At 48.5% G+C, this 23,261-nt stretch overlaps 1 protein-coding gene across 4 annotated transcripts in view; it reads right to left on the bottom strand.

Moving 5' to 3' along the window:
• Positions 1 to 23,261, bottom strand: part of COL15A1 (collagen type XV alpha 1 chain) — a 128,190-nt gene that overhangs the window by 64,700 nt on the left and 40,229 nt on the right. For 3 of the 4 annotated variants that reach the window (XM_007968605.3, XM_007968607.3, XM_037998199.2), the window contains 7 exons: positions 19,552 to 20,099; positions 18,299 to 18,373; positions 16,436 to 16,516; positions 10,411 to 10,558; positions 6,550 to 6,662; positions 3,943 to 4,077; positions 2,487 to 2,639 (listed from right to left, as the gene is read on the bottom strand). In XM_007968605.3, the coding sequence (XP_007966796.3) occupies positions 2,487 to 2,639; positions 3,943 to 4,077; positions 6,550 to 6,662; positions 10,411 to 10,558; positions 16,436 to 16,516; positions 18,299 to 18,373; positions 19,552 to 20,099 (1,253 nt within the window). Of the gene's footprint in view, positions 1 to 2,486; positions 2,640 to 3,942; positions 4,078 to 6,549; positions 6,663 to 10,410; positions 10,559 to 16,435; positions 16,517 to 18,298; positions 18,374 to 18,582; positions 19,449 to 19,551; positions 20,100 to 23,261 lie in introns of those variants that run through there. The other variant, XM_073021800.1, reaches the window with a different exon arrangement.

The raw sequence follows: 23,261 nt of genomic DNA, 5'->3' as shown, positions 1-23,261 counted from the left end.
CAGGAGCCCCAAGTTTTCTTGAGACCTCAAGGTGAGGACTTCACCCAATTAATACAGGTATTTGCGGGCATGGGCTGTCCTTAAGGCATTAAAATCAAATCTGAGATTCTTTACGGAATAAAGTTCCAGCAAAGTCAATTAAAAAAAAAAAAAAAAAAAGAAGTGCCTATATGGCAAATAACTATTCTTGCTGACTTTATGCAAATACTCAGGCCAAGTATAATAAGACTAAAACTTAATTTGCAAATGAAATTGTCCTATGATTTTTTCTTTAGTGAAAATGGGACTGGAAAGAAAAAATTATATTTTAAAATAAACTATAGAACATCTGTTGTTAGATTTTGATCTTGCCTAATGTTTTTCAATTTTTATTATTTTCTACAGTTTGGACTGAATTCTAACATTTGTCCTGGCTACAAGTCTCCAAAATAATGTTTTCAACTTTTTTTCTTCTTCCTTTCCTTTTTTTCCCCATTTTTGAAATCAGTAAAATTAAGCCATGCTTTCTTAAAGCCCTGCAAACTGAAGCTAGACAACTTAAACTTTAGAGGAAAATAACAGCGACCTATTTACATAATAAGCCACTTTCATACCTGCCTACTGATGTATGGACTTCAGAGTAATATGACCTATATAAATTTTCCAGGATTGTTCTTCTTTTTTTATTTGTTGTTTTTCTCCCTTCCTCCCCCTATTTTCTCTTGTAGGGCATGCATGAGACTTCACAACCTGCTAAAAATGAACTTTCCTAATAACATGGGACTTTCCTGTCTAGGAATAAACCATCCTAGCCATAAGAAATCAACAAAACCTGAGACTAGAGACTCATTTTCTTTAAAATGTTTTATCTAAAAGATTTTAAAAAGAAAAGGGGGGAATGTGAAAGGAAAATAAATCTCAGGACCCCAAAATCACTAAGCCAGACGGAAAAATGAAAATGGAAATTGCTTAGGGCAAACCTGCCTCCCATTCTATTCCTTTAAAAGATACATACTAAGATAAGAAAGGTACATACCTCCCTCACAATTTGTCCTTAAAGAAATTTCTTACAGACAAAGGATAGACAGAACTCAAGGTCATCCCTCTGCTCTGTGGGATAAATGCACATCTGATTGCTTCCTTTAGAAAGGCTAATCAGAAACTCAAAAGAATGCAACCGTTTGTCTCTTCTCTACTTATGACATGGAAGCCCCCTCCCCACTTTGAGTTGTCCCGCCTTTCTGGACGGAACCAATGTACAACTTACATATATTGACTGAGGTCTCATGTCTCCCTAAAATGCATAAAACCAAGCTATGCCCCAACCACCTTGGGCACATGTCATCAGGACCTCCTGAGGCTGTGTTATGGGTGCATCCTTAACCCTGGCAAAATAAACTTCCCAAACTGACTGAGACTTGTTTCAAATACTCTTTGGTTTACAGCTTATACACCTCCAGTAACTAGGATCTCACCACCTCTACAGACAGCTCTTCTATTTTCAGACAATCCTGCTGGTCAAATTCTAGTTTCTATTAAGCTAAGACTTGGTAGAACTGGGATCGGATCCATGGCTTTCCCAATGTGTCTTAAGTGCCTAGACACTAAAGAAAGAGGAGGACACGGAAAGGGAGGGGAGGCGGAGAAGAGGAGGAGGAGAATGGAAAGGACAACTGGAAGAGGAAGAAGGAGAAGGAGAAGGAGAAGACCACTTTGTTCACTGAAAGAATCCATATAACTGCCAGACAGGGCCCTTAGCAATTGCCTGGGCTGGGGACACAGCAGCTCAGTGCAGGGGCCAGCACTGGAGAAGGACAGAGCTGACGATTCACGATGTGTACAGGCAGAAAAGTTAACAAGACTTGATGCTTGATGGGATGTAGAACTTAAGGAAGAGAGAAGACAGTTCTGGATTAGGTGACTGGAGGGTGATGGTCCCATTCATTTGAGGTGTGAACATAGGAGGAATGGAAAGGAGGAGTTCACGTTTGAGTCAGCTGAGCTGGAAGAACTTGAGGGCACCCACAGTAGAGACAGCACAGGGACAGACTGGCTGAGTGCCTTGGGATGATGTGCCCTGCCTTCAGGAGCCGGACAGTGTCTGTGCGCTGCACAAGAAGAGGGCTGGGAAGGCCTGGTCATGACCTCTGACCCCTGCTGGGGCCTGCCGCCTGCAGCCTGACCCCCACCGCCCTCCAGGAGCCCGCCACTCCTCCATTCTGGCTCCTGCCTCCTGTGGGTGGAGGCAGCAGGGTCTTGCACACAGCCCTGGGACATACCCCACCTCTCCAACTCACCCATCCCCAGAGCCCGGCTGCCCACTGACTTCCAGGGGCTTCACCACACTCACCCAGGCCTTGGCAAACTCCACCCCCAAGTGAGTATTTGGTCAGAGATCCCCCTGCCTCAGGCTCCCATGGGTTTGCTGAGCAGGAGCCCCACACTCTGAGAAGGCCAGGAGCTGCTCCCACCATGACCTCGACCTCTGGGCACTGTACAATCCTTACCACAGTGGCCTCTTCCCCGAGGCTCTGGGGGGACATGGAGAGGTCCGGCTCCCCCGGGGGCACGCCACTGGCCTCTGCTTCCCAAGGTATGCTGGCGAGTGCCTCGGCCTCCCCTGCTGCTGTTGCTGCTAAACTCTCTTCATTATCTGGACCCTGAATAGAAAGTCAGCAGGAACCACATCAGTGACCCATGATGCTGATCCACCACACTGTGGTGAGGAACAGATGGCTGGGGCCCCTCACAGCACCTGTACACCAAGACCTCACCTCGCCTGGAAACCCACAGTGAGACATCAGACAGAAATACACAGGCCTGGCTTCCTCACACCACCCAAGCTGCGAGACCACCCCAGCATCCCACCTGTGTGGTGTGCCATCAGCCCTCCCTGCCAACCCCGAGGGGCATGTGCTCACCAGTAGCCCTTCCAAGCTCTGTCCCCTAATCAGAGAGTGCAGCTACTGCTGCTTAAGTCACTGTGTTGAAACAGAACTCTAGGTTCTCGGACTCCACAGCTTTCTTGTTGAAGCAGTAGTCTACCCTCGCGGACCACTCCCTGTCCCACTCTCTCCCTAGCCCAGTGCCATCTGGCTTCCACCACTCTGACAGCCCTGAAACTGCTCTCCCCAAGGCCACTCACTGTGAATGGACAAATTCAATGGATGTTTCTCAGTCCCTTGCTCGCTGGGACTTCTGGGAGGATCTGACATTGTTGGCCACACCCCAGAGCAGGCTGGCACCACTACTCACCCAAACTCCAACACAGCCCCCAAGCCTGGCCTCTTTCTCCAAGTTTGCTTCCCTACCTCTCCTCTCAGTAGTAAGGGTGGTCTTTCTGGAATTCTAATCTGGCTATATCCATTCCTTGTTTCTTACCCTTCAGTGACCCCCTATTACTGCTAATCTTCTCTGTGTCCTTAGAGCCTCTCCAGACATTTCTCCCTGACCCCTGGCTCACGCTTCACCCTGCAGGTATGCTGCCCTTCTTCAGGCTCCAGTTCTTTGCTCCTGCCCGCCCACCTTGCTGAAATATCTGTTTCACCCCCTCTGCTAGGTGACTTCTACTTACCCTCTCAGGCCCGCTTTCAGCATCCTTTCCCGAGGGCACTTTTGTGTCCCCCAGTCTGGGCTCTAGGCCCCTTTTTCAGTGCTCCCAGAACATCCTATGCTTCACCTACCACTGACCACAGCCCCTCTTACCACGCTGTCTTCAGGAATCAGGTCTATCCTATTTACTATCCATCCCTGAAACCAGGCCTAGTGCCCAGCACAGTGTAGCGCTCTGCACACCGCCACCGAATGGGTCAATGCTATTTAGTGCTTACTCCGACAGACCTGCCCCACGAGATTGTCACTGTGTTTCGCAGACAGATAGGGAAAGCCAGTGACTGCTCCCACCCAACACAACCCCCAACCCCAGACACAGGTGAAGGGGAGCTTGCACTCTCAGCTACTTACTGGAGTGACCCCTTCCTCTGGGTTCTGGGTGGACACAGAGAGGGTCGGTCCCCCGGTGGGCGCACTGCCAGCCCCTGCTTCTCCAGCAGTGCTGATGGGCGCCTCGGCCAGCCCCACTGCTGTTGCTGCTAAATTCTGAAAACAAACGCATCATAAGAGACCATGTTTCTGGGCTCCCATCGACATGCCTGTGGCTGGAGAGAACAGACTGCCTAGCCTCCTCCAGCCACCTGCATTTCTGTAGCTTCTTTCCCTCAAGGACTTTCACATCTATGGTTTCATAAATCCAGGGATGGGAAAGACCGCCCAGGCACCTATGTCTGGTGTTCGATTTTGTGTTTGCACCTCCACTAACACAGAAATCACTGCTCCTGAGTCAGCCTGGTCTAGCTCTAGATACTTCTACTGAGACCCATTGCCTCCCTGTGACCTCCCCATATACCCATCCAGAAGGCATTAGACAATGTCTTTGCCCATGACAGTGCTTCAGAAATGTGTAGGCAGCACCTCTGTCCTCCTCAGCCTTCTCTAGGCTGGGAGACAGAGACATTCCTGCTTCTTCTCTCTCCCTGTGACTCAGTTTCCTTTGGGAATGCACAGGCAGATTCTCTGAAGGTTTCATAGCAATGGGGGAAATGGAAAGAGAGAGCAGCTTTGGAGCTGGTGACAGCAAATATGTCCCATCTTCATTTCCCAATGTTTGTTTACTTATCTATTGCAAAAATATGGTTCTTTTGGTTACAAAAAACACTAGGCTAATCAAAGTTAAAAAGATTTCCTTGCTGCAGGATTTCTCAGAATCTATAAAAAGAGGAATGTAGAATATAGCTTTTCCCAAAGTCATTTCACCACAGAGCCCCTTTTTCATAAAACATAATAAATTCTTGCAGAATTACTGTCCCAAGAAACAGTTAGAGGAAAGTTGAGGTCCCAGGATGTTAAAATGAGACTCTTTCTGACTCAGCGTCAGCTAAAGCCCCAAAGGGCAAGTGCAAGTTCACAGGCATCAGGTAATCTCCCCATGCTAAGACAAGGAAATGGCACCCGTTCCACCAGTTCCTGCCCATCTCCTACCTCCAGGCTGTGTAAGAAACCGCACAGGACTCATTTTGGGGATGAGTGCCTGGAGAGCAAGAATTCCTTTGGAAAGAATTTCCAGTGTACTGCGGCTCTTCTCCTCCCCTCTCCTCACTCCAAACCATTTGGTGAGCTGGGTATGTATTTCCTGGAATGTGGGAGGCTCAGGGACTGGTGTGTGATTTTCTCCAGGGTGAGAAAACAAGAGGAAGCCGTTTAGATTCAGAGTTGGGAGAGAGGGACAAAGGAAGAGAGGGGAAGGGGAGAGGAGAGGAGGGGGAGGTGAGGGAGAAAGAGAAGAGGAAGGAAGTGGGAAGAGAAGGGGAGGGGAGGAAAGGGGAGAGGAGGGGAGAAAATAAAAGCAGAGAGGAGGGAAAGAGGAGGTGAGAGGGAAAGGGGAGAGGAGGGGAGGGGGATGGAGAAGGGAGGGGTATTTGTCCTGCAGTTGCTTTGCTGGAGATAGACAAGATAAAATCTCTTCAAAGGTTGCTGGCTGAAATGGGCTGTAGTCAAAGGGACATGCAGAAGATCCGGTCACCCTGTATGGGGTGGAAGCCCGGGCAGAAGTTACAAGGCCAACTAAGGAACTTTGATCCTAGATCCCCTGCAGGAAGACCTCCCAGGAACCACAAAAGCCCCCATAAGAGAGAGTTCCAACCATCAGGCATCTTCCACACCAAAAGCCCAGATCATAATTTGACCAGTCAAATACGACTGTGCCCATTTCTCCAGGTGGGCCAGCCCCTGCAGATGTTCAAAATAGCTCTAGAGGATGGGGAGGTCATGAGGATAAGGAGGAGAAAGAAGAAAGAAAATAGAGAGGAAACCCCTAACCATGCTTCCCTTTCCTGGCAGGTTCCTAGTCTACAGCAGGCCTGAGTGTAGAAGAGGGGAAACTGTGCTTGTAATTTTGTTGAATTTTTGATATTATGCTGGGCTTGACTTTTAAATATCTGTGAAAATTGACTGTTACCAGATAGTGACTGAGAGAGCTGTGAGAACTGTCTGAAGTTTTCATCCCAGGAGAAGGGAAGGAATGAGCTGGCATTGTGGGTTTTCAGCAGGAGCCATTGTGAGAAAACTATTTATGCTTTAATTTTGCACCCTAGGGAGCTCAGCATTTCAAAACTGGCTTTGCAGGTGTAAAAGCCAATTACCAAACAATAGCATGAATGCACCTGCAGTTAATCTGATTCTGTCTTGAAGGGGACTCAGAGGGTTGATAAAGCTATGTGTCTTCACAACTGAGCAGGAGGGCGGGAGTGCGCTAGTGAGGCCTGGACACTCGTCACAGGCAAGTGTGAGGACAAGCTTGCACCGCATATCTCCCACCAGTTCTGTGCATCCCTGGAGAGCCTCTGTGGCCCTGGGACTCTGACCTCCTCTGTACCATGAGGACAGAAGAAATCTTGATGCTGTTCAACCAAAATCCTGTGGTTCTCTCTGGTGCCCAATAAAATCATCACCAAGTTTGAAATAAGCAAACAAGTCTATTACTGACTAATCAAATGAAATTTACCATCTACTCACCTTTTCTTCAGCTATGTCAAGGAATGCCCCAGCCCCTGAGCCGCTGTCAGTAATGGGGTCACCATCCACAGAATGAATCCCCTCCAGTGTGTCATTCAGGATCTCACCAGACCCTACAGGAAGCAGGTATTCTGCTATCAATAACTACATTTTGCAGTTTTGGAAAAGAATGAAGTATCTCTTCACCAACTAACTTGGAAAGATGTTCAGATACCATGACACAGAGTCAAGTGGCGGAAAAAAAAAAAAAACAAGTTGCAGAACAACATACATGGCAAGGCATGTGTGGTTTTCATTCCAGGCTCTGGCACCACCTGCAGGCAAGTCGCTCAACCTCTGCCTCAAGTTCCTTATCTAGAAATGGGGAATTACAGTAATTCCTACCTCATAGGGTTGCTTTGAGTACTATGTGTCACAAGAACTAAGTAAGTTAATGCAAATAAAGCATTGAGGACAGCCCCTGGCATATAGTAAGCAATTGACAAATGTTCATTGTTGATATGGTTTTATGTGTGCAGAATAGAAAAAAAGTATGAGTATAGATGTCTTATCATTATTATATATATAATATTCATGTTATGTAATGATTACTATATGACGTATATAATATATACACATATATGTATATGTATGTGCTTATATATGTATATACTTGGCTAAACCACAGTGTTTAGTACTGATATTTTCCAGAAGATAGGAGTTTAAGAAGAGGAAACTATTATTTTTCTGGTTTATACAATGGAGCATTAATTTAATTATTCCCACATGCATATATTTCCTTTGCAATTTAAAAAGCAGCCTGGAATCGGAGGCTGAGGTGGGCAGATCACTTGAGGTCAGGAGTTCGAGACCAGCCTGACCAACACGGAGAAATCCCATCTCTACTAAAAATACAAAAATTAGCCAGGTGTGATAGCACATGCCTGTAATCCTAGCTACTTGGGAGGCCAAGGCAGGAGAATCACTTGAACCCAGGAGGCATAGGTTGCAGTGAACAGAGGTTGTAGAGCTGAAATTGCACCACTGCACTCCAGCCTGGGTAACAGAGTGAGATTCCATCTCAAAAAAAAAAAAAAAAAAAAAAAAAAAAAAAAAAAAGCAGCAGCAGCAAACGGAGTTTTGAAACAAAGAAAAGTTCTTCATTGGCCAGGCATGGTGGCTCATGCCTGTAATCTCAGTATTTTGGGAGGCTGAGGCAGGAGGATCATTTGAGCTCAGAAGTTCAAGACCAGCCTTGGTAACATAGTGAGACCCCATCTCTACTAAAATAAAAAAAAAAATTAGCCAGGCATTGTGGCATGTGGCTGTAGACCCAGCTGCTCAGGAGCCTGAGGAGGGAGCTCATGCCTGGGAGGTTAAGGCTGCAGTGAGCCATGATTGTGCCACTGCACTCCAGTCTGGGTGACAGACCAAGACCCTGTCTCAAAAAAAAAAAAAAAAAAACATTGCGCTACCATGACTGCATGCCTATTATGGCTGGGCCAATGCCAAAATTGTCCCATGCACTCCCTCCAGCAACCCTCCTGCTGGCCCACCTGTCCTGCCCACCGGGACCCCTCCCACCACCTTCCTGCAGGTGGGCAGATCCTGGGTGGAAATCCCACTATCACCCTGTAACAGGTGTGTCCTGCCGGAACCACACATTAACACCTCAGTATTATTAACCCTGGGAATGAGACTGAGGCTGGGAAGGGCCCTGAAGCCAGGTCAGCCTGTCCCCGGGCCAGGCCCTTCCCACACACGCTGTGCTCACGCAGGTCCCATGGTCACAATAACTCTGGGGGAGGTGCGAAATCCTCCAAAGGACTCTGCCCCGCTACCCACTTCTGTCCCATCCTGTGATGGAAGCATGGCCAGCACGGGTCGAGCACGCTCGTCCTCCCTGCTCTGACCACCAGGGGGTGCCGTGCAAGCAGCCGATTGCCTGGTGTCCAAGGCCTGACCCCTGGAACGAAGGAGGTGGGGTGGCCCCTTCCATGGGCCAAGATGGCGTCAGGGAAGCTCCGAATGCAAATATTAGGGGCTTTGCTTAGCCAGGGCTTTCTCCCACCATCTGGGCTGTCTACACATCAAGAAGAAAAGGACAATTTGGCTAGCTCCGTTGCTTTCGACTGACCTTTTGTCTGCTAGATAAGGAGTGTGGCTGATACCGGGAACAGGCGAGCTGCATTGGGATCAGAGCCCAGTCCCCACGTGGACCTCATCTCCTCAGTCTAGGAAAGTCCTCGCCCCAGCCCCTTCGCCTTACCCCCTTGCTCAGAGATCCTAATTCCACCCCTGAGAAAAGTATTCGCAATTCAGAAACCACTTCCACAACCGCGGCCAGATTCAGCCCTCTCAACCACCCAGTAGCGGGGATTGTTCACGCTCCCAGAGGACGGCTAAGGAATCTGAAGCTTGGAAACTGATCAGCAACTTGCCCCAGGCCGACAGCAAATAGGGAGCTAGGCAGGGCCTCCTTCCAAGCTGTCTGACTCTCCCCAGCGGGCAGTATTTCCACAGCAACACCCAGCCTCCTTGGCTGTGTCATGACGTTATTAAATTATCCTACAATGTTTTCTCTCCAGTTCTCTATACCTTCTCTGACCCACAGACTCCCCAAATTTAGTTGTTAAAATAACACTCATTAACTGATGACAGAACCAAAAAGAATAGTGATACATATTATTGTAGAAGACTTGTATTAATAAAATACAGAAGTACAATAAAGTAAAAACCATCCATAATCCTACCACTCAGAGATAACTGCTTATGACATTTTGATGAATATTACATCTAATATGTAATGTATCTAATACATACACACATCACTCTACATAGCTATATGTAAATAGATATAAATAACATATTCAAAATTAGGGTCACAGACACATAGTTTTGGAATTTGCTTTTTTGGTGGACTATACCACGAGTATGTCCCTGGGTCATTAAATCAGATCTGTATCACCAATGTCAGGGCTGTATGTATGAATGAAATAGAATTTGCTTGACCAATCCCTACTGTGGGCAGTTTGGGTTGTTTTTGTTCCTGAGAACAGTGCTGCCAGGAATGATCTTGTACTTACATCTTCAGTCTGAAGTGACAGCCCCTCTGAGAAATGACAGTAACCACAAGTGATCTCAGGGCTTGGGCATATGCCAAGCTAGTGCTTGGGGATAGTGTTTGATGCCTGGACTTTTGCCAGTGCTCCTCTGCAAGGGTAGGGGGACAAGAGACAGGGGCCAGAGCCCTGGATGGGCAGCCAGGGGACCAGCTCTTCTCCTAGGGACTGCTGCTGCCTTGCTGGGTAACCAGCCCCTCTCTGGCCATCAGTTTCTCACTTGTGCCACACAGGAGTTTAGCTGATCCTCTGAGAGTTGGGGAGTTTGTGGCAAAAGTCAGAAAGGGTTGGGACTCTGGACTTAGCTTTTCCAAGTGTTGGTTTTTCCACCTATAAAATAGTGGCTAGTGCTATTGAGTAGGCGGTATGCTGTCAGTGTTGGAGACAAAATATGCAAACACTTGGCACACCGTAGGTATTCAACAAACAGCAAGGATTATTACAAGCTTTTCTGTTAAACCCCAGAAGGGGTAGAGTCTGGGAGTCAGAAGCTCCAGATCTGGGGGTTAGAAGCTCTGCTATCTGAGATCAAATGCCAGCTCTGCCATCCACAAGCTGTTTGCTCCTGGCTGGGTTACTTAACTTCTCTGTGGCTCAATTTCCTCATCTTGTCTGTAAAATGAGGGTGGTTCTCACCCTTTCTTAAAGGGTTGAGGGGAAGGTTAAATGAGATTCTGTATGTTACATATGTGGCCCCGGCTGGACACATAGTAATCACCCAATAAAAGGCCACTATGTAGGCATGTGCATCCGGACTTGCCTTGTTCGGGGCTGCTGTGCTGGATGATGCTCATGTTGGTGGTTTCCGGGGTCCCCTCAGGTACAGGTTCACCAGAAAGTTCCATGTCCTCAAAGGGGGAGGATGGAGTTGGAGGTGTGTTTATGGGTTCAACTTTTGCTTCTTTGGGCTGAAGGGAGGAAAAATGAGACGCAAAATGATATACTTGGCAGTAAAGCAGAAGAAGTGACAGTGAATATCATTGGAGAAAATAATATATCCACAAGATGCTGAATAAACCAAGGGGAAAGTTTGGTCCCGCTTGGTGTCTACCTGGGCAATGGCTGTACCTCCCAGGGCCTGAAAGAGGTGCCTACTAGAGGTCATTAGATTCTGTTCAGTTGACAGTCAGACTATTCATCTCAGCCAAAACTCTCTGAGCACAGGGATCATGTTTCCGTGATTCCCAAATCCCAGATCAGTCAGAGGAGGTGCCCATTAAAGATCTGTTAGATGAGGGAATGATTAAATGAATTAGTGAACAAATGAATGAACCAGGCTGTACTCAATAAACTGCATATAAATTCGATGCCAGATGTGCACTAGTCGTAAACACCTATGAAAATGAAAGATGGGTATGGTTCCTTCCAAGGAAACTTCAGCATCTACATAGTTTTCCCAAAGCCAGTCAGTGTCTCAACCAACGTTACCAACTAGAGAAAAACAAACAAACAAAAACCCAACAGAAACACAGAGCACTTCAGTGATCTAGGCAGAAATCCTGGCATGGGCTCTGAAAGTCACGACACCACCCCTGGACCCAAGCAGCAGTTCATGGGACCCAGGGCTCGTCAGCATTCAGATAGCCTCATCACCTTCTAAGCTCAGGGGGCTGGGGATGCATGGAAGAATCCTGTGGATCAGTGTTGAACTCGTGGTATGAATAAGAAACCAATCTTTGTTTTGTAAGGCACTAAGATTTTAAGGTTAATTTGTTACTGCAGCATCACTTACCTATCCTGACTAATAACAGAAGGTTGTTTCCTTAATTCAGAATCTAGTAAATCAATAAATTTCTGGTCCATGGAACAAGGAGGATTCTTAGAAGCTCCATAATTTAGAATGTAATAGTTCAGTTCTTACAGTCAGACCTGGATCAAATCCCAGCTCTCCACTTATAAGCTCAGTTATGTTGGGCAAGTCATGGAGCTTCACTGAGCCTCAGCTTCCTCCTCTGTAAAAATGAGGACAATAAAGAACTACTTGAAGGCAGGAAATAGAAAATGCATGGAAGGGCTAAGCACACCTTTATGTTTAGTACAGAAATATTCCATATTCATTACTGAAAACACTGTAAGTGCAGATGAGCAAAAAGAGAAATCACCTCGAGTCCTAACACCCAGAGACAATCACCATGGATTCTATTGTACTGTAAAATCTTCAGGGTGGAGGTGGGAGGAAAGGCTTTAAGGAGTTGGGCCTTGGAGAATGAGCAGGGTTTCAGAACACAGGGGTGGAGGGTTGATGGAAGTCAGGGCCTGGCAACTTGAGCTTGGCAAGAGCCCAGGGCTTGAGGAGGGAAGCAGTGGAACAGAGCCCAGGGAGGCAGGGAGAGGGAGGGTCTGGTTCTATGGGGAGACGAATGGGCTTGAACCCAAGGGTCACAGGCAGCCACTGGGAAGCATCGGGGGAGGAAGTGGTGGGGGCAGCTGTGTGTTTTAGAGAGTCCTCACTGGTGGCAGTGTGATCATGGACTAAGGGAGCTGAGGCTTATGCCAGGTGACTGGGAGGTGGCACTAAAGAAGTCCACAAGGCAGGAACCAGGGCAGCAGTAGGAGCACAGAGCAGGTACCTCCCCAGGGAAGGTTGTGAACAAGACCAGGTGGGATGTCCCCATTTCACCCAGATGGATGTTCATCTAGCAGGGTAGATAAAGACCCCTACCCAGGAGGTTCCTCTCCTCTCCCTGTGAGGGATCAAGGCAAAAGCCACTCCATCACTGGTTCAGGAACCAATGCTCAAGCCCCTGAATGCTCATCTCTAGTCTGGAGTGAGGCTGCTGGTGGCTGGTAGCAAAGGTGCTCTATAAGGCATTTGGGCTTTGGGATGAGGCAGGCAGGGCAGGTGAGGGTTTGGGAAACACAGGAAGACAACGGGATGGGGGTTGAGCTCTGTAACTCAGGGTGGCTGAAGTTGGAATCCATCCCATCAGCCAAAAACTTCTTTTGTCAAACTCCCAACAAGGCATCCCAAGCCCCCTGCAAGGACAGGGCATGGTTCTGGTGAGCTGACCCTCAGGAGTGAGAGTCACAGGACCTGCCTCAAGTAAGTGGCTTTGGTTTTCAGTGGTCCATGTGGATGGGGATCCAGTGTGGCCTGTGACAAAATAGGAATCTCAAGTCTGAAGAATTGTTATTAAAAGTGTTGCAATTTGCTGAGCCCAGGCTCACGTACACACAATCAGATTGACTCATTCTGCACATATTTCCAGAGGCCCTACTGTGTGCCAGGTCCTTGGCTAAGCGAGCCCTGGGGACACAGAAATGAATAACTAAGACAGAATGTCTGTCCTCAAGTTGTCAGGCAATGGAGAAGCCCCAGACCTAGACCAGACGCAACAAACCACGATTTGGTGTGATACATGGGATGGCGGGAGTGAGAGCCAAGAGGGAGGAGGGGGCTTAGCTAAACAATGGCCTCCAAGGAGAGGATGTGGACTGGAGCCTGAAGGCTAAGTAGGAACTTGCCAGGCAGAAAGGGGAGCTGGAAGGGGCCCTCCAGGCAAACAGAACCGCAGGAACTAAGGCGCCATGGAGGGGAGAAAGTGCTTGGTCTGTTCAGAGAACTGTGAGCATCTGGGTGTGGTTGGGAAAGAGGCCCTGGCTGAGGACCAGAATCACCTGCAGAGCTTTTTGTCAATACAGATTCTAGGATCTTTCACTCCAGATCTACTGAAGTTGAACATCCAGGTCTGCAGCCCAGGCAAGAATCTGCGTTTAAAGACCAAGCCCCACCCACGGTGCCTCCACAAACACCCATGCTACCCCCACCCCCGACACACACTTACAACAAATGACCCTGATGCACAGCCAGGGCTGAGAACCATAGGGATGTTAATTCCAACAGCATAGAACTTTCTGAAAATGCAAAGAATTGGATAGTAAGGACCCCGACCCTAAATGGGAAAGAGAGCAAGGAGGGGCAGACTTTCTAGTCCCTGTCCACTCAGAAAGTCTGCAATTCAGTTCACTGGCGATGGCTCATGTCTCAAAGGGTGGCAGGCTGGAAAGGCTGAGGATGGGGAAGTGAGATTCATTCCAAGAAAGAAGCCAGACAGACAAGGGAGGGGGGGGACTGTCTGAGCTGAAGAGGGAAATTCCCCGTCCTAGAGGGTGGCTGCTGAAAAAAGCCATAAAGCCCTTCCGGGAGATGTTAAAAGGGGGAAGTCCCCAGCTCAGGGGTGGCATGACTGAGTGCACTCTGGACCCTGGGCTGGAGACCTGGCTCTGCCACCTTCAGGCTGGGTGGCCTCCAGCAATCATCTCCATGACCTCAGTGCCCTTCTATGTAGAAGAGACCCCAAACACCTCCCTGCAAATGAGACTAAAGGAAATGGAAGCACACGGAAGCGCGTGAACTGTGGCGCAGACAGACAGGCGCACAGGGAAGGCATTCTGACCATCGGGAACAGACAGGTTAAGGTCAGCACCGCCAGGCCTCGAGGCACAGCCCAGGGGAATCCCCTTAATAACTGAAGGCAGCCACAGGGGTTTGGCATGCCTGTCAGCCCCAGCCACCGGCCAACCAGGAGGCCCCAAGGGGAACAAGGTATCTGCACTATGCCCGGTGCTGAGTCCAGCCCTGAGCTGCTCTCTGACACATCACATCACCTCCCTTAATCCTCACAACAAAACCATTGGTCAACAGTAGCAACAACAGACACTGTCCAAGCATTTTGCACAGGGCAATTCATCTAATTCTCACACTAACCCTGTGAGGCAGGTCCGCTGTATTGTAACCAAGGAGGAAACTGAGCCTTGGAGAGCTTAAGTCACTTGCTCAAGGTCAAGAGTCAGTAAGTGGCAGAGCTGGGATTCACGCTTGATGGAACTCTGATTTGCACCAGTTCCCATAAAACCACTGAGAAAAGTGGGGCTGGGGAAGCATGGAAAGAAAGTGTTTGAGGTTCCCCAAAGGCCACCAAGTCCATCAAATCACCAACAACTTTTTCTTTTTCACTTTTCCAGAGAGTCTGGGGATTGATTTCGTAGCCCCCCTTGGCTGACACGTGCCCCACATCTGCCCCAGTGCCTGCAGTGCCATGGTCCTGGGGAGGGTCCAAGGCTGGAGAGTCAGTGGGGCCTGGCTTGAGTCCTGACTTCACTACCCTGTGACCCTGGCAGAGCCACCCACCTCCTGGGCATTCATTTCTGAATCTGCACAATGGGGTTGATGCCACCTACCTTCAGGGTGGCAAGAAACAAAAGTGAAATCATGTATACAGTAGCACCAAGTACACAGTGGTATCAAGAAATGCCAGTTCTCTTCCTTCCCCTCCCACTTCTCTACCTCTGTCCAAAGTTGCCCAGCTCCAGTGCCCCATCCCAAGTTTCTCTGCCTTACTCCTTTCCCTATCCTGAGGTGATCACCTCAGGCTCAAACCCCACTCTCCTTTCCTGTCCCTCTCTCAGGGCCACCTTGGGCTGTGGCACCTCTGCCTGAGTTGGCCTCACTGTGAATTGTGAACTGGTGCACAGGGCAGCATCAGATGTGAAGGCCACTCTGTGCCCTGCTGCCCCAGGTTGGGACATGCCAGTGGGATGGCCAAGGGCTGATGGGCACACAGGATAGCCACACACCCAAAGCAGTTGCCCTCCCTAATCACTAGGTAGGCAGGCAACTTGGACCCTTGACTTCCTTCATCCCAGCTGACCAAGAGTTGGCTGCCATCCTGGGGATGGACTTTTGCAATACCACCCAGGCCATGACCCCATGGATGGTCATCAGGAGACTCATGCTGTTAACCCAGTCCTGCCCACACACCCTTGAGTCAGTGTCTTCCCCTCTCTGGGCCTTGGTTTGCTCAGTTTGTATACAAAGGGCAGTTTTCTGTACACCTCTGTATAGAAAGAGATGTACAGAAGGACTTTTAGGTCCTTCCAGTGCTAACAGACTCTGGTTCTATTCTGCTGCATCCACAGCTGTGCTGCATCCACAGCCCTGCTGCTGCCCAAGGTCTGTAATCTCCAGCCACTGCCTTATTTCCATTTCCCTGATTTCTATTAGAGATGAGTTTACAAAGTAGCCCAACCAGGCAAGGAGATGGCTGAAGCTCTGCTGTATTTAGTGACTCCACTGCTGCTTGCTGTTTTCATTAAAAACAGGCTCCTGGGTGTCCCCATAGTCCCCACAGTCTGACTCAGTGCTTTCAAAACGACTTCCACGTCTCAGCCACAGGGTGCAGCCCCAGGAGGGAAGAGGTCTAGGACACTGGAAGTTAGGATTGCCTTTCCCATGCGTCAGAAATGCGCTCCCTGGAGGACTGTGTGACTCACAAGACTAGGGTCCTGACTGTGCTTTCACAGCTGGAGCCCTGAGCAAATGTAACAAGAGCCATCGTTCAGGGCCGTTTCTCTCATGCCAGATGCTGGGCTGAGGCTTGTCCCCGTACTTCATCATCTAACCCTGGAAACAACCCTATGAGATAGGGCTATTAGAATCACCATTCTTGGAAGAGGAGTTGAGGTTCAGAATGGTTGAGTAAGTTACCCAAGGCCACAGGCTTTTTACCCAAGGTTCCAAAGCAATAGAGCACAGCGTTTGCCCTTGACAGCCCTCTGATGGTCACGAACACAGGGTGGCACTGAGGGAGCTGGTGCTCCAGTTCACCAGGGGATTTTGCAAAGTGCCCATTGGTTGGCTTTCCTGACCTTCCCAGATGAGTCAACGATTAAGCTCACAGGTCTGAAAACAAAGAGGTCAGACCCAGGGCTCTGGGGTCCCTCTAGTAATTCTCAGCCTGCTAAAAGCTGACCAAGATCACATGGCACAGCATCCCAGTACTCACCGGGGCTTGAGTGTAGGTGACGGCTTCTAAGATCTCAGCTACTCCATCTGCCTCCTGCAACCCACTGGTCTCTCCAGATGCCTGTGTGGAGACAAACTGTGCCACATACTGGGCAGAGTGGGCAGGGCCCATAAGAGTTGGACAACTGGGAAAGTCACAGAAACTGACAAACCGACTCTCCTACAGAGGAACCGTGTGTGTATGTGTGTGTGTGTCTATCAGAGACAGAGTGGGGTTAAGGAGACAGCGTGTGTGCAGTGTGCATGGTTGGTTATTTGTTTTATTTATTTATTTTATTTTTTTATTTTTTTGAGACAGGGTCCCTCTTACTCTGTCACCCAGGCTGGAATGCAGTGGTGCAATCTCGGCTCACTGCAAACTCTGCCTCCTGGGTTCAAATGATTCTCCTGCCTCAGCCTCCCGAGTAGCTGGGATTACAGGCACGCACCACCACACCTGGCTAATTTTTGTATTTTTAGTAGAGACGGGGTTTCACCATGTTGGCCAGGCTGGTCTCGAACTCCTGACCACAAGTGATCCACCCACCTCGGCCTCCCAAAGTGCTGGGATTACAGGCGTGAGCTACTGCACCCAGCCTGGTTGTTCATTATATTTCTTTCCACATTTTATTGCTCTAACAAAATACACAATCATTTTACACTCTAACATATGGTCTTTCATTCTATCCAGGTCCCCACCACTCTCCCAACCTTTGTGAGGCTGTCATTGGAATCTTGCGCTGGGAACCATTACAGCTGAATCATGACTTCCTGGCGTTACCTAATCTTTCTAATTAGCCTCCTAAAGGCAGACAAGGAGCCCGAGTGCTGTGATTTTGTGACCAGTCCTTTGTTCTTGGACCCTTGGGTTGTTTCTACTTTTTCAGTATTAATGGTAATGCAGAGACGAACACGAGACTACACTAATCAGCATCACATGACTGTCAGGCTGGGACCACTGGCTCATGGAACACAGGCATTCTCACGGGCCCAAATGCCACTTCTCAGGGGCTTTCCAACAGAATCCACAGCATTTTGTTTTGCATAAAGTTAACGAGATCAATTTATGTTCTGTTGCGGGGTTGACGCCACCTGAAGAGCAACAGGAATTGTAGGAATGTGCTACCTTCTGCTCGCCTCTGACTGCATCCTGGGACCCCTTCTCCCTGGGAGGCCTCACCCTTGCCATTGTTCAGGCATCACCTGCTCCCTAACTTGTTTCAAGTTCCGCCTCTTTCCTCTTCCTGCTCCCACCTGACACATTGAGTTTGGGTTTGAGGATCTCCCCGTGTTCCCATCACACTGTGCTCTGCCACTGTATTTTGGTATGGAAGTGCATATGAGCAGCTTATTAAACAGTTCCCACTTATCCCTTTATCTCCAGCACCTACCCAGGGCTGCCACCCAGCAGGTGCTCAGTCAATCCTTAGAGGAAGGGAAGGAGGGAAGAAGGAGTCATCTTTTTTTTTCCTGCCCACCAGCTTAGGAACGAAATCATTTGCCAAGCATAAAAGCTAAGTTGAGGATCGTTTTTTATGGGACTTTACTCCCAGAATATCTCAGTTTTAACTTTGATTTTAGAATCCTGACACCATTTCTTGGCAAGAAGGCAGGAAAGCAGGCCATTGACGGCCACAGCCATGGAAGATCCTGACACCTTGTAAGAAACACAGCTCCCCGCACAGAGATGGCTGACGCTCTTTAAAAAATGAAATCACGCCAAAAGCCCAAAATAGGACTTGAGGCAGCACTTGCCAAAATGAGAGGTTTCAGAAACTCCATGCCACTGTCTGGGCATCCAGCCCTCCCCAGGCCCCAGCTGCTGGGGTTGCAGGGCCCTCTGTGGGATGGTAGGGGAGCTCACCGAGGACTCTTCGGGGTCGCACAGCTCCTCGGGAGTCCTGGGGTCAGGGTGCACGGTGAGCTGTTGGAGGGAGCCCTGAGGAAAAGAGAGGGATCAGAAGCCATGGTTTGCATGTTCACAGCATGACTGCCAGTGGAAGACATGATTGTTTTTGTAATGGAGAAGCACAGGTAAAAGCACGGGAGTGAGGATGTATGGCCTGTGGCCTCAACCACAAAGCCAGGCCACCTCTTGGCCCACTCTCAGTTATGGGGGGATTCTCCTTGGGCCAGTATCATACTGACCCCTGGGCCAGAGAGGTCCTTGGGAGCAGAGTGTTCAAGTATGGGCACTACAGCAGCCTCCTGTCTCCAGGTCCCCAGCTTGTCAGTGGCAGGCCCTGAAACACACATCTCCCTCTCCCAGAAAGCTCTTTCCCCTGCAGCTCAACACTTCTGGGTTTGAAGGCCCCATCCCAAGAAGGGCTGCTGCAGCCTCCCTGCCTCCACTCTCAGCCCCTCTCCCCACACCTGACAGCTTCCTCTCCACGAGGCTACCAAAGTGAGCATTTAAAAATTGCCCATCGGATTTTAACTTCTTAACATTCTCCAATGTCTTTCACTCTACTCCAGATAAACCCAGACTCCAGCCCATGGTGCTGTCCTGTTCACCAATGAGACATCAGTAAATACGTGGGCTGACTAAATGAGTACCTACAATAACTTAGTGATCTTTAGAATGCCTTATACATAAAAGCCCATTCTGATAGTAAAGTCAGTTTAATTTTTTTAAGTGCGCATTGCCTAGAAGGAGGGAAAAGCTACCTCTCACTCTGGTATTCTAGTGTATCCCACCTTTTCAGAAATTACTTAAGTGCAATTGCCACCCATATCCAAAGATCAAACCATCTAGGGCTATAACAAACCTTGCTCTTTTATATAAAATCTTAAAACGTACAAAGTGTTTTCACACAGGTTACCTTATTTGACCTATAAGCCTGTGGGGTAGGCTTTCTTATCTCCACTTACAGATAAGGAAACAGAGAGGCTCAGAGAATCCAGATAACTGTCTCAAATCTACAAGATAAGTTGAAAACTGAGGATGAAAATCTAGGTTTTGGGGTTCCAGGCCTAGTGTTATTTCCCGTCGTAACACGCATGCCTCTTTGAGGACATAAGAATAAAATACTAACAATAATAGTTGCTCCATTTATTGCATGGTGAGTCTCTGACCATCCACCTCCCTGGTCTACCTGAAGTGGGACTTTGACTCACAGTGAATCTCTCAAGTCCTGTAGCTCCTGCATTGCCCACGAAGATTCCAGCGCTGGACTCGAAAGTCAAAGCCTGGGGGGACCGCTGGAAGGGGATGCGGCTGTGCTCCTCACAGTCCATGAGGAGGGCCACTTCCTCACCCTGGACAATCACGGCGAAGCGGTTCCACCTGTGGGTCATCACGGGCACCGAGAAGGCAGCAGCCTCTTGGGACACGTGGGAGCCCGGCTCCGTGTAGTAGAGGATGACCCGCTGGTGGCCATCCTCCACACCTGAGAGCCGCAGGCCCAGGTAGATGACCTTCTGGAAGGCATCAGTGATGGCGAAGAGCACACCGCCATGGGTGCTGCTGGGCTTCACCATGACGCTGATGGCGAAGTCCCTGAAGAAGGTGGATGGGATGAGAGTCCTGGCTGGGCGGCCGACATTGGCACCAGGGCCAAAGCTGTAGGCCGGGAAGCCACCATAGCCTGTGACAAAGGATACAGACGAGGGCAGCGGGACACCGATGAGCTGCGTGAGGTCCAGGTGACCCTGGGAAGCAGACTCTGCAGGGAGGGAGAGAGAGACCATGCCTTACAGGTATATTCCACTTTGCTTGAAAATGAGGAAGAAATGCAGTCACAAGTGAAACGGGATCACTCAGGAACCCCACTGAAACTGTAGTTCCTAAATGGTTGTTTTTCAAACGTTTTGACAATGACTCACAATAAGAAATGCATTTACATTACAACCCAATATACACACGTGTAGACAGATATCTGTAACACTGAAACAAAAGTTTCATAGAACATGATTGGCTTTTATATTTATTTTTTATATTTTACTCAAATATTTTTCTTTCCATTTAATTATTCTTTTTCTGTTTCATTTTATTAAAAACATGCTGGTAATGAACTACTAAATTGATTTTGTAACCCACTAAAAGTTCATGATCTGCAGTTTAGAAAACGCTTATGAGTAATCCCTAGAATATACAATGTTCCCCCATCAACTTGGAGATTTTTTTTCCCCACTATAAAACTGAACAGGGGCCAGGCATGGTGGCTCACACCTGTAATCCCAGTATTTTGGGAGGCCTAGGCGGGTGGATCACTTGAGGTCAGGAGTTCGAGGCCAGCATGGCCAACATGGTAAAGCCTCGACTCTACTAAAAATACAAAAATTAGCCAGGTGTGCTGGCACATGCCTGTAATCTCAGCTACTTTGGAGACTGAGGCATGAGATTCGCTTGAACCCTGGAGGTGGCAGTTCTAGTGAGCTGAGATTGCACCACTGCACTCTAGACTCAGTGACAGAGGGAGAGTCCATCTCAAAAAAAAAAAAAAGAAAAAAAAAAATACTGGATAGGTTTGTTTTGTTTTGAGGTCTATTGTTTAAGTCCCTCCAGTGTGAGGGGAAAATCAGGGACAGAATGAAGTGTTCCCAGGCCTCAGAGCAATTGAAATTTGCATCATTGTCATTGCCTTTGACATCACCGCCATCATCATCATCATCATCACCACCATCATCATCACCATCATCATCATCCACATTCCCTACGCTCTCTCTGTACCAGGCCCTGCTCTAAGCTCTCTATATACATTAGCTCATGTAATCCTCACAACAAGCCTACGAGGTTAGGTACTGTTATCCCCATCTTACTTCTGAGAAAACTGAGGCTTAGAGAAATTAACAAATTTGCTCAAGGTAAGTTGCATGCAGGTTTCAAACCCAGAGCATCTGACCCCAGAGGCTATGCCACCACACCTTGCAGGGAGAAATGATGGGGCTCCATTACGGTGTCCTGAAAAAGACCCCAGGCTCAAGAATGTTGGCCTATCCAACTATTTTCCCCACGAGAAGGCTGCAGCCTGGCTTGCAGCAACATGCACCCACTCTTGGAGGTGATATCCACGGTACCAGCAGTGAGACAGGAAGGCAGGTCCCAGAGAGGGGGGGACAAGACGACTGCAGCCAGGACAATGCACAAGTAACACCCTTTGGCCTTGGAAGTGAAATCAGATCCTGAGGATTCAACCAGATGAGGAGGCCTGGAATGAGTGAGGATCAGAATCAAGAGGTGTCCTCCTCTGGAGGCCAGAGGGCAGGGCAGACTCACCTGATGGCTGTCCAGGCTATGGCCAAAGGCCAGAGGCTATTGAGACTCTGAGTGATTTCTGGGGACTTGGCAGGTTGGTCTCCAGAAAAAACCCCAAACACTAGAGGGGCCCTCTAAGAAAGCCCTACCTGAGGAATCAGCCTGATTTCCAGTTTACCCAACTTGTCACCGTCTTATTAGACACAACTACGTAGCTCTGTGACCTCCAGTGAGTCACTGAACCACTCCAAGTCTGAGTGTCTTCCTCTATCATACAGGCACTAGAATGGGCTCCAAAAGAATGACTAAATGAGACAGTCCAGGGAAACCCCTGGTTAATAATGGTAGCAATGCAACAAACATTCACTATTCTTTATTTTTATTATATCCACTGAACAACGTCAAGAGGTCAATGGAAAGGGATAATCACTGCTGCAGCACTGACCAGGAAAGCAAGGCTGACATGGGAGCCTGCCTCTGTGCCCTTGAGCTCCCTTACAAGGAATAATAACAATGTGGTTTTCATGCATAGTTTTACTTAGTCCTCAAAGCAGCCCTGGAAATTCACTGCTCTTATCCCTTGGGAAGATGAGATGACTGGCCCGAGGTTACCCAGCTAGTAAGTGGCAGGACATTTTCGAGCCACGGCTGGTGTGATTTCTGGCTGATTCACTGCTGCAGTCTCACTGAGATGGGGGAGTCTCTACCAGGGTGGTGAGTGGGGCTCCACCTAGTCTGCCTACTGTATCAATGACCCTTCAGCAGCAAGAAGGATGGAGTCAAGACTCCAGGTGGTCCACGAACTCAAACTTCCCATGAATGGGTACGTGTACTCAGTGGCTGGGAGAGGGAGACGCCCTGGCTGCCGTGCCCCGACCCCGACTCCACAACACTCACAGAGAAGGCTGCTCACGGCCAGTACTAACCTCAATTATTATGAAATATCTAGGTTACACAAAAAAATACAGTATAAAGAACAATACGAGGCACTTGGTTGTTAAATGGTTAAAATGCCAAAGTTTATGCTATGTATGTTTAACCACAATTTTTAAAAACATGAGTAATTAGCCCATAGGTTTGTTGTGAGGGTTAAAGGACATAATACAAAGTGCTGGCACATGGCAAATGCCTAAAAAGTGGTGGATATCATGGCTGGACACACTGTGGCTCACAACTGTAATCCCACCACTTTGGGAGGACAATGAGTGCAGATTGCTTGAGCCCAGGAGTTCAAGGCCAGCCTGGGCAACATAGTGAGACCTCATTACCACAAAACAACAAAAAAGCCAGGTGGTACGCACCTGTAGTCCCCACGACCCAGGAGGCTGAGGTGGGAGGATTGCTTGAACCCAGGTGGTCAAGGCGGCAGTGAGCCATGATCATGCCACTGCACTCCAGCCTGGGTGACAAAGAGAAACCCTGTCTAAAAAGAAAAAAGAAAAAAAGTAGCCATCATCATCATCATCATCATCATCGTTGTCGTCATCTAGACTTGCTGATTTAGAAAAGAACCGCAGAGGTCACCTGACACAACTCTATCTGTGGATAAGGTTGTATCAGGTTGTAACTGGTGACCTCTAGGGTTCTATCATACCAGACCCTGCCCTGTCTGATATGATAACCAGTAACC

This window comes from Chlorocebus sabaeus, chromosome 12, assembly GCF_047675955.1.
Source record: "Chlorocebus sabaeus isolate Y175 chromosome 12, mChlSab1.0.hap1, whole genome shotgun sequence".
In the NCBI taxonomy this organism is placed as follows: Eukaryota; Metazoa; Chordata; class Mammalia; order Primates; family Cercopithecidae; genus Chlorocebus; species Chlorocebus sabaeus.
Note: the sequence above shows the minus strand (reverse complement) of the source record. Positions and strands in the feature narration are given on the sequence as shown.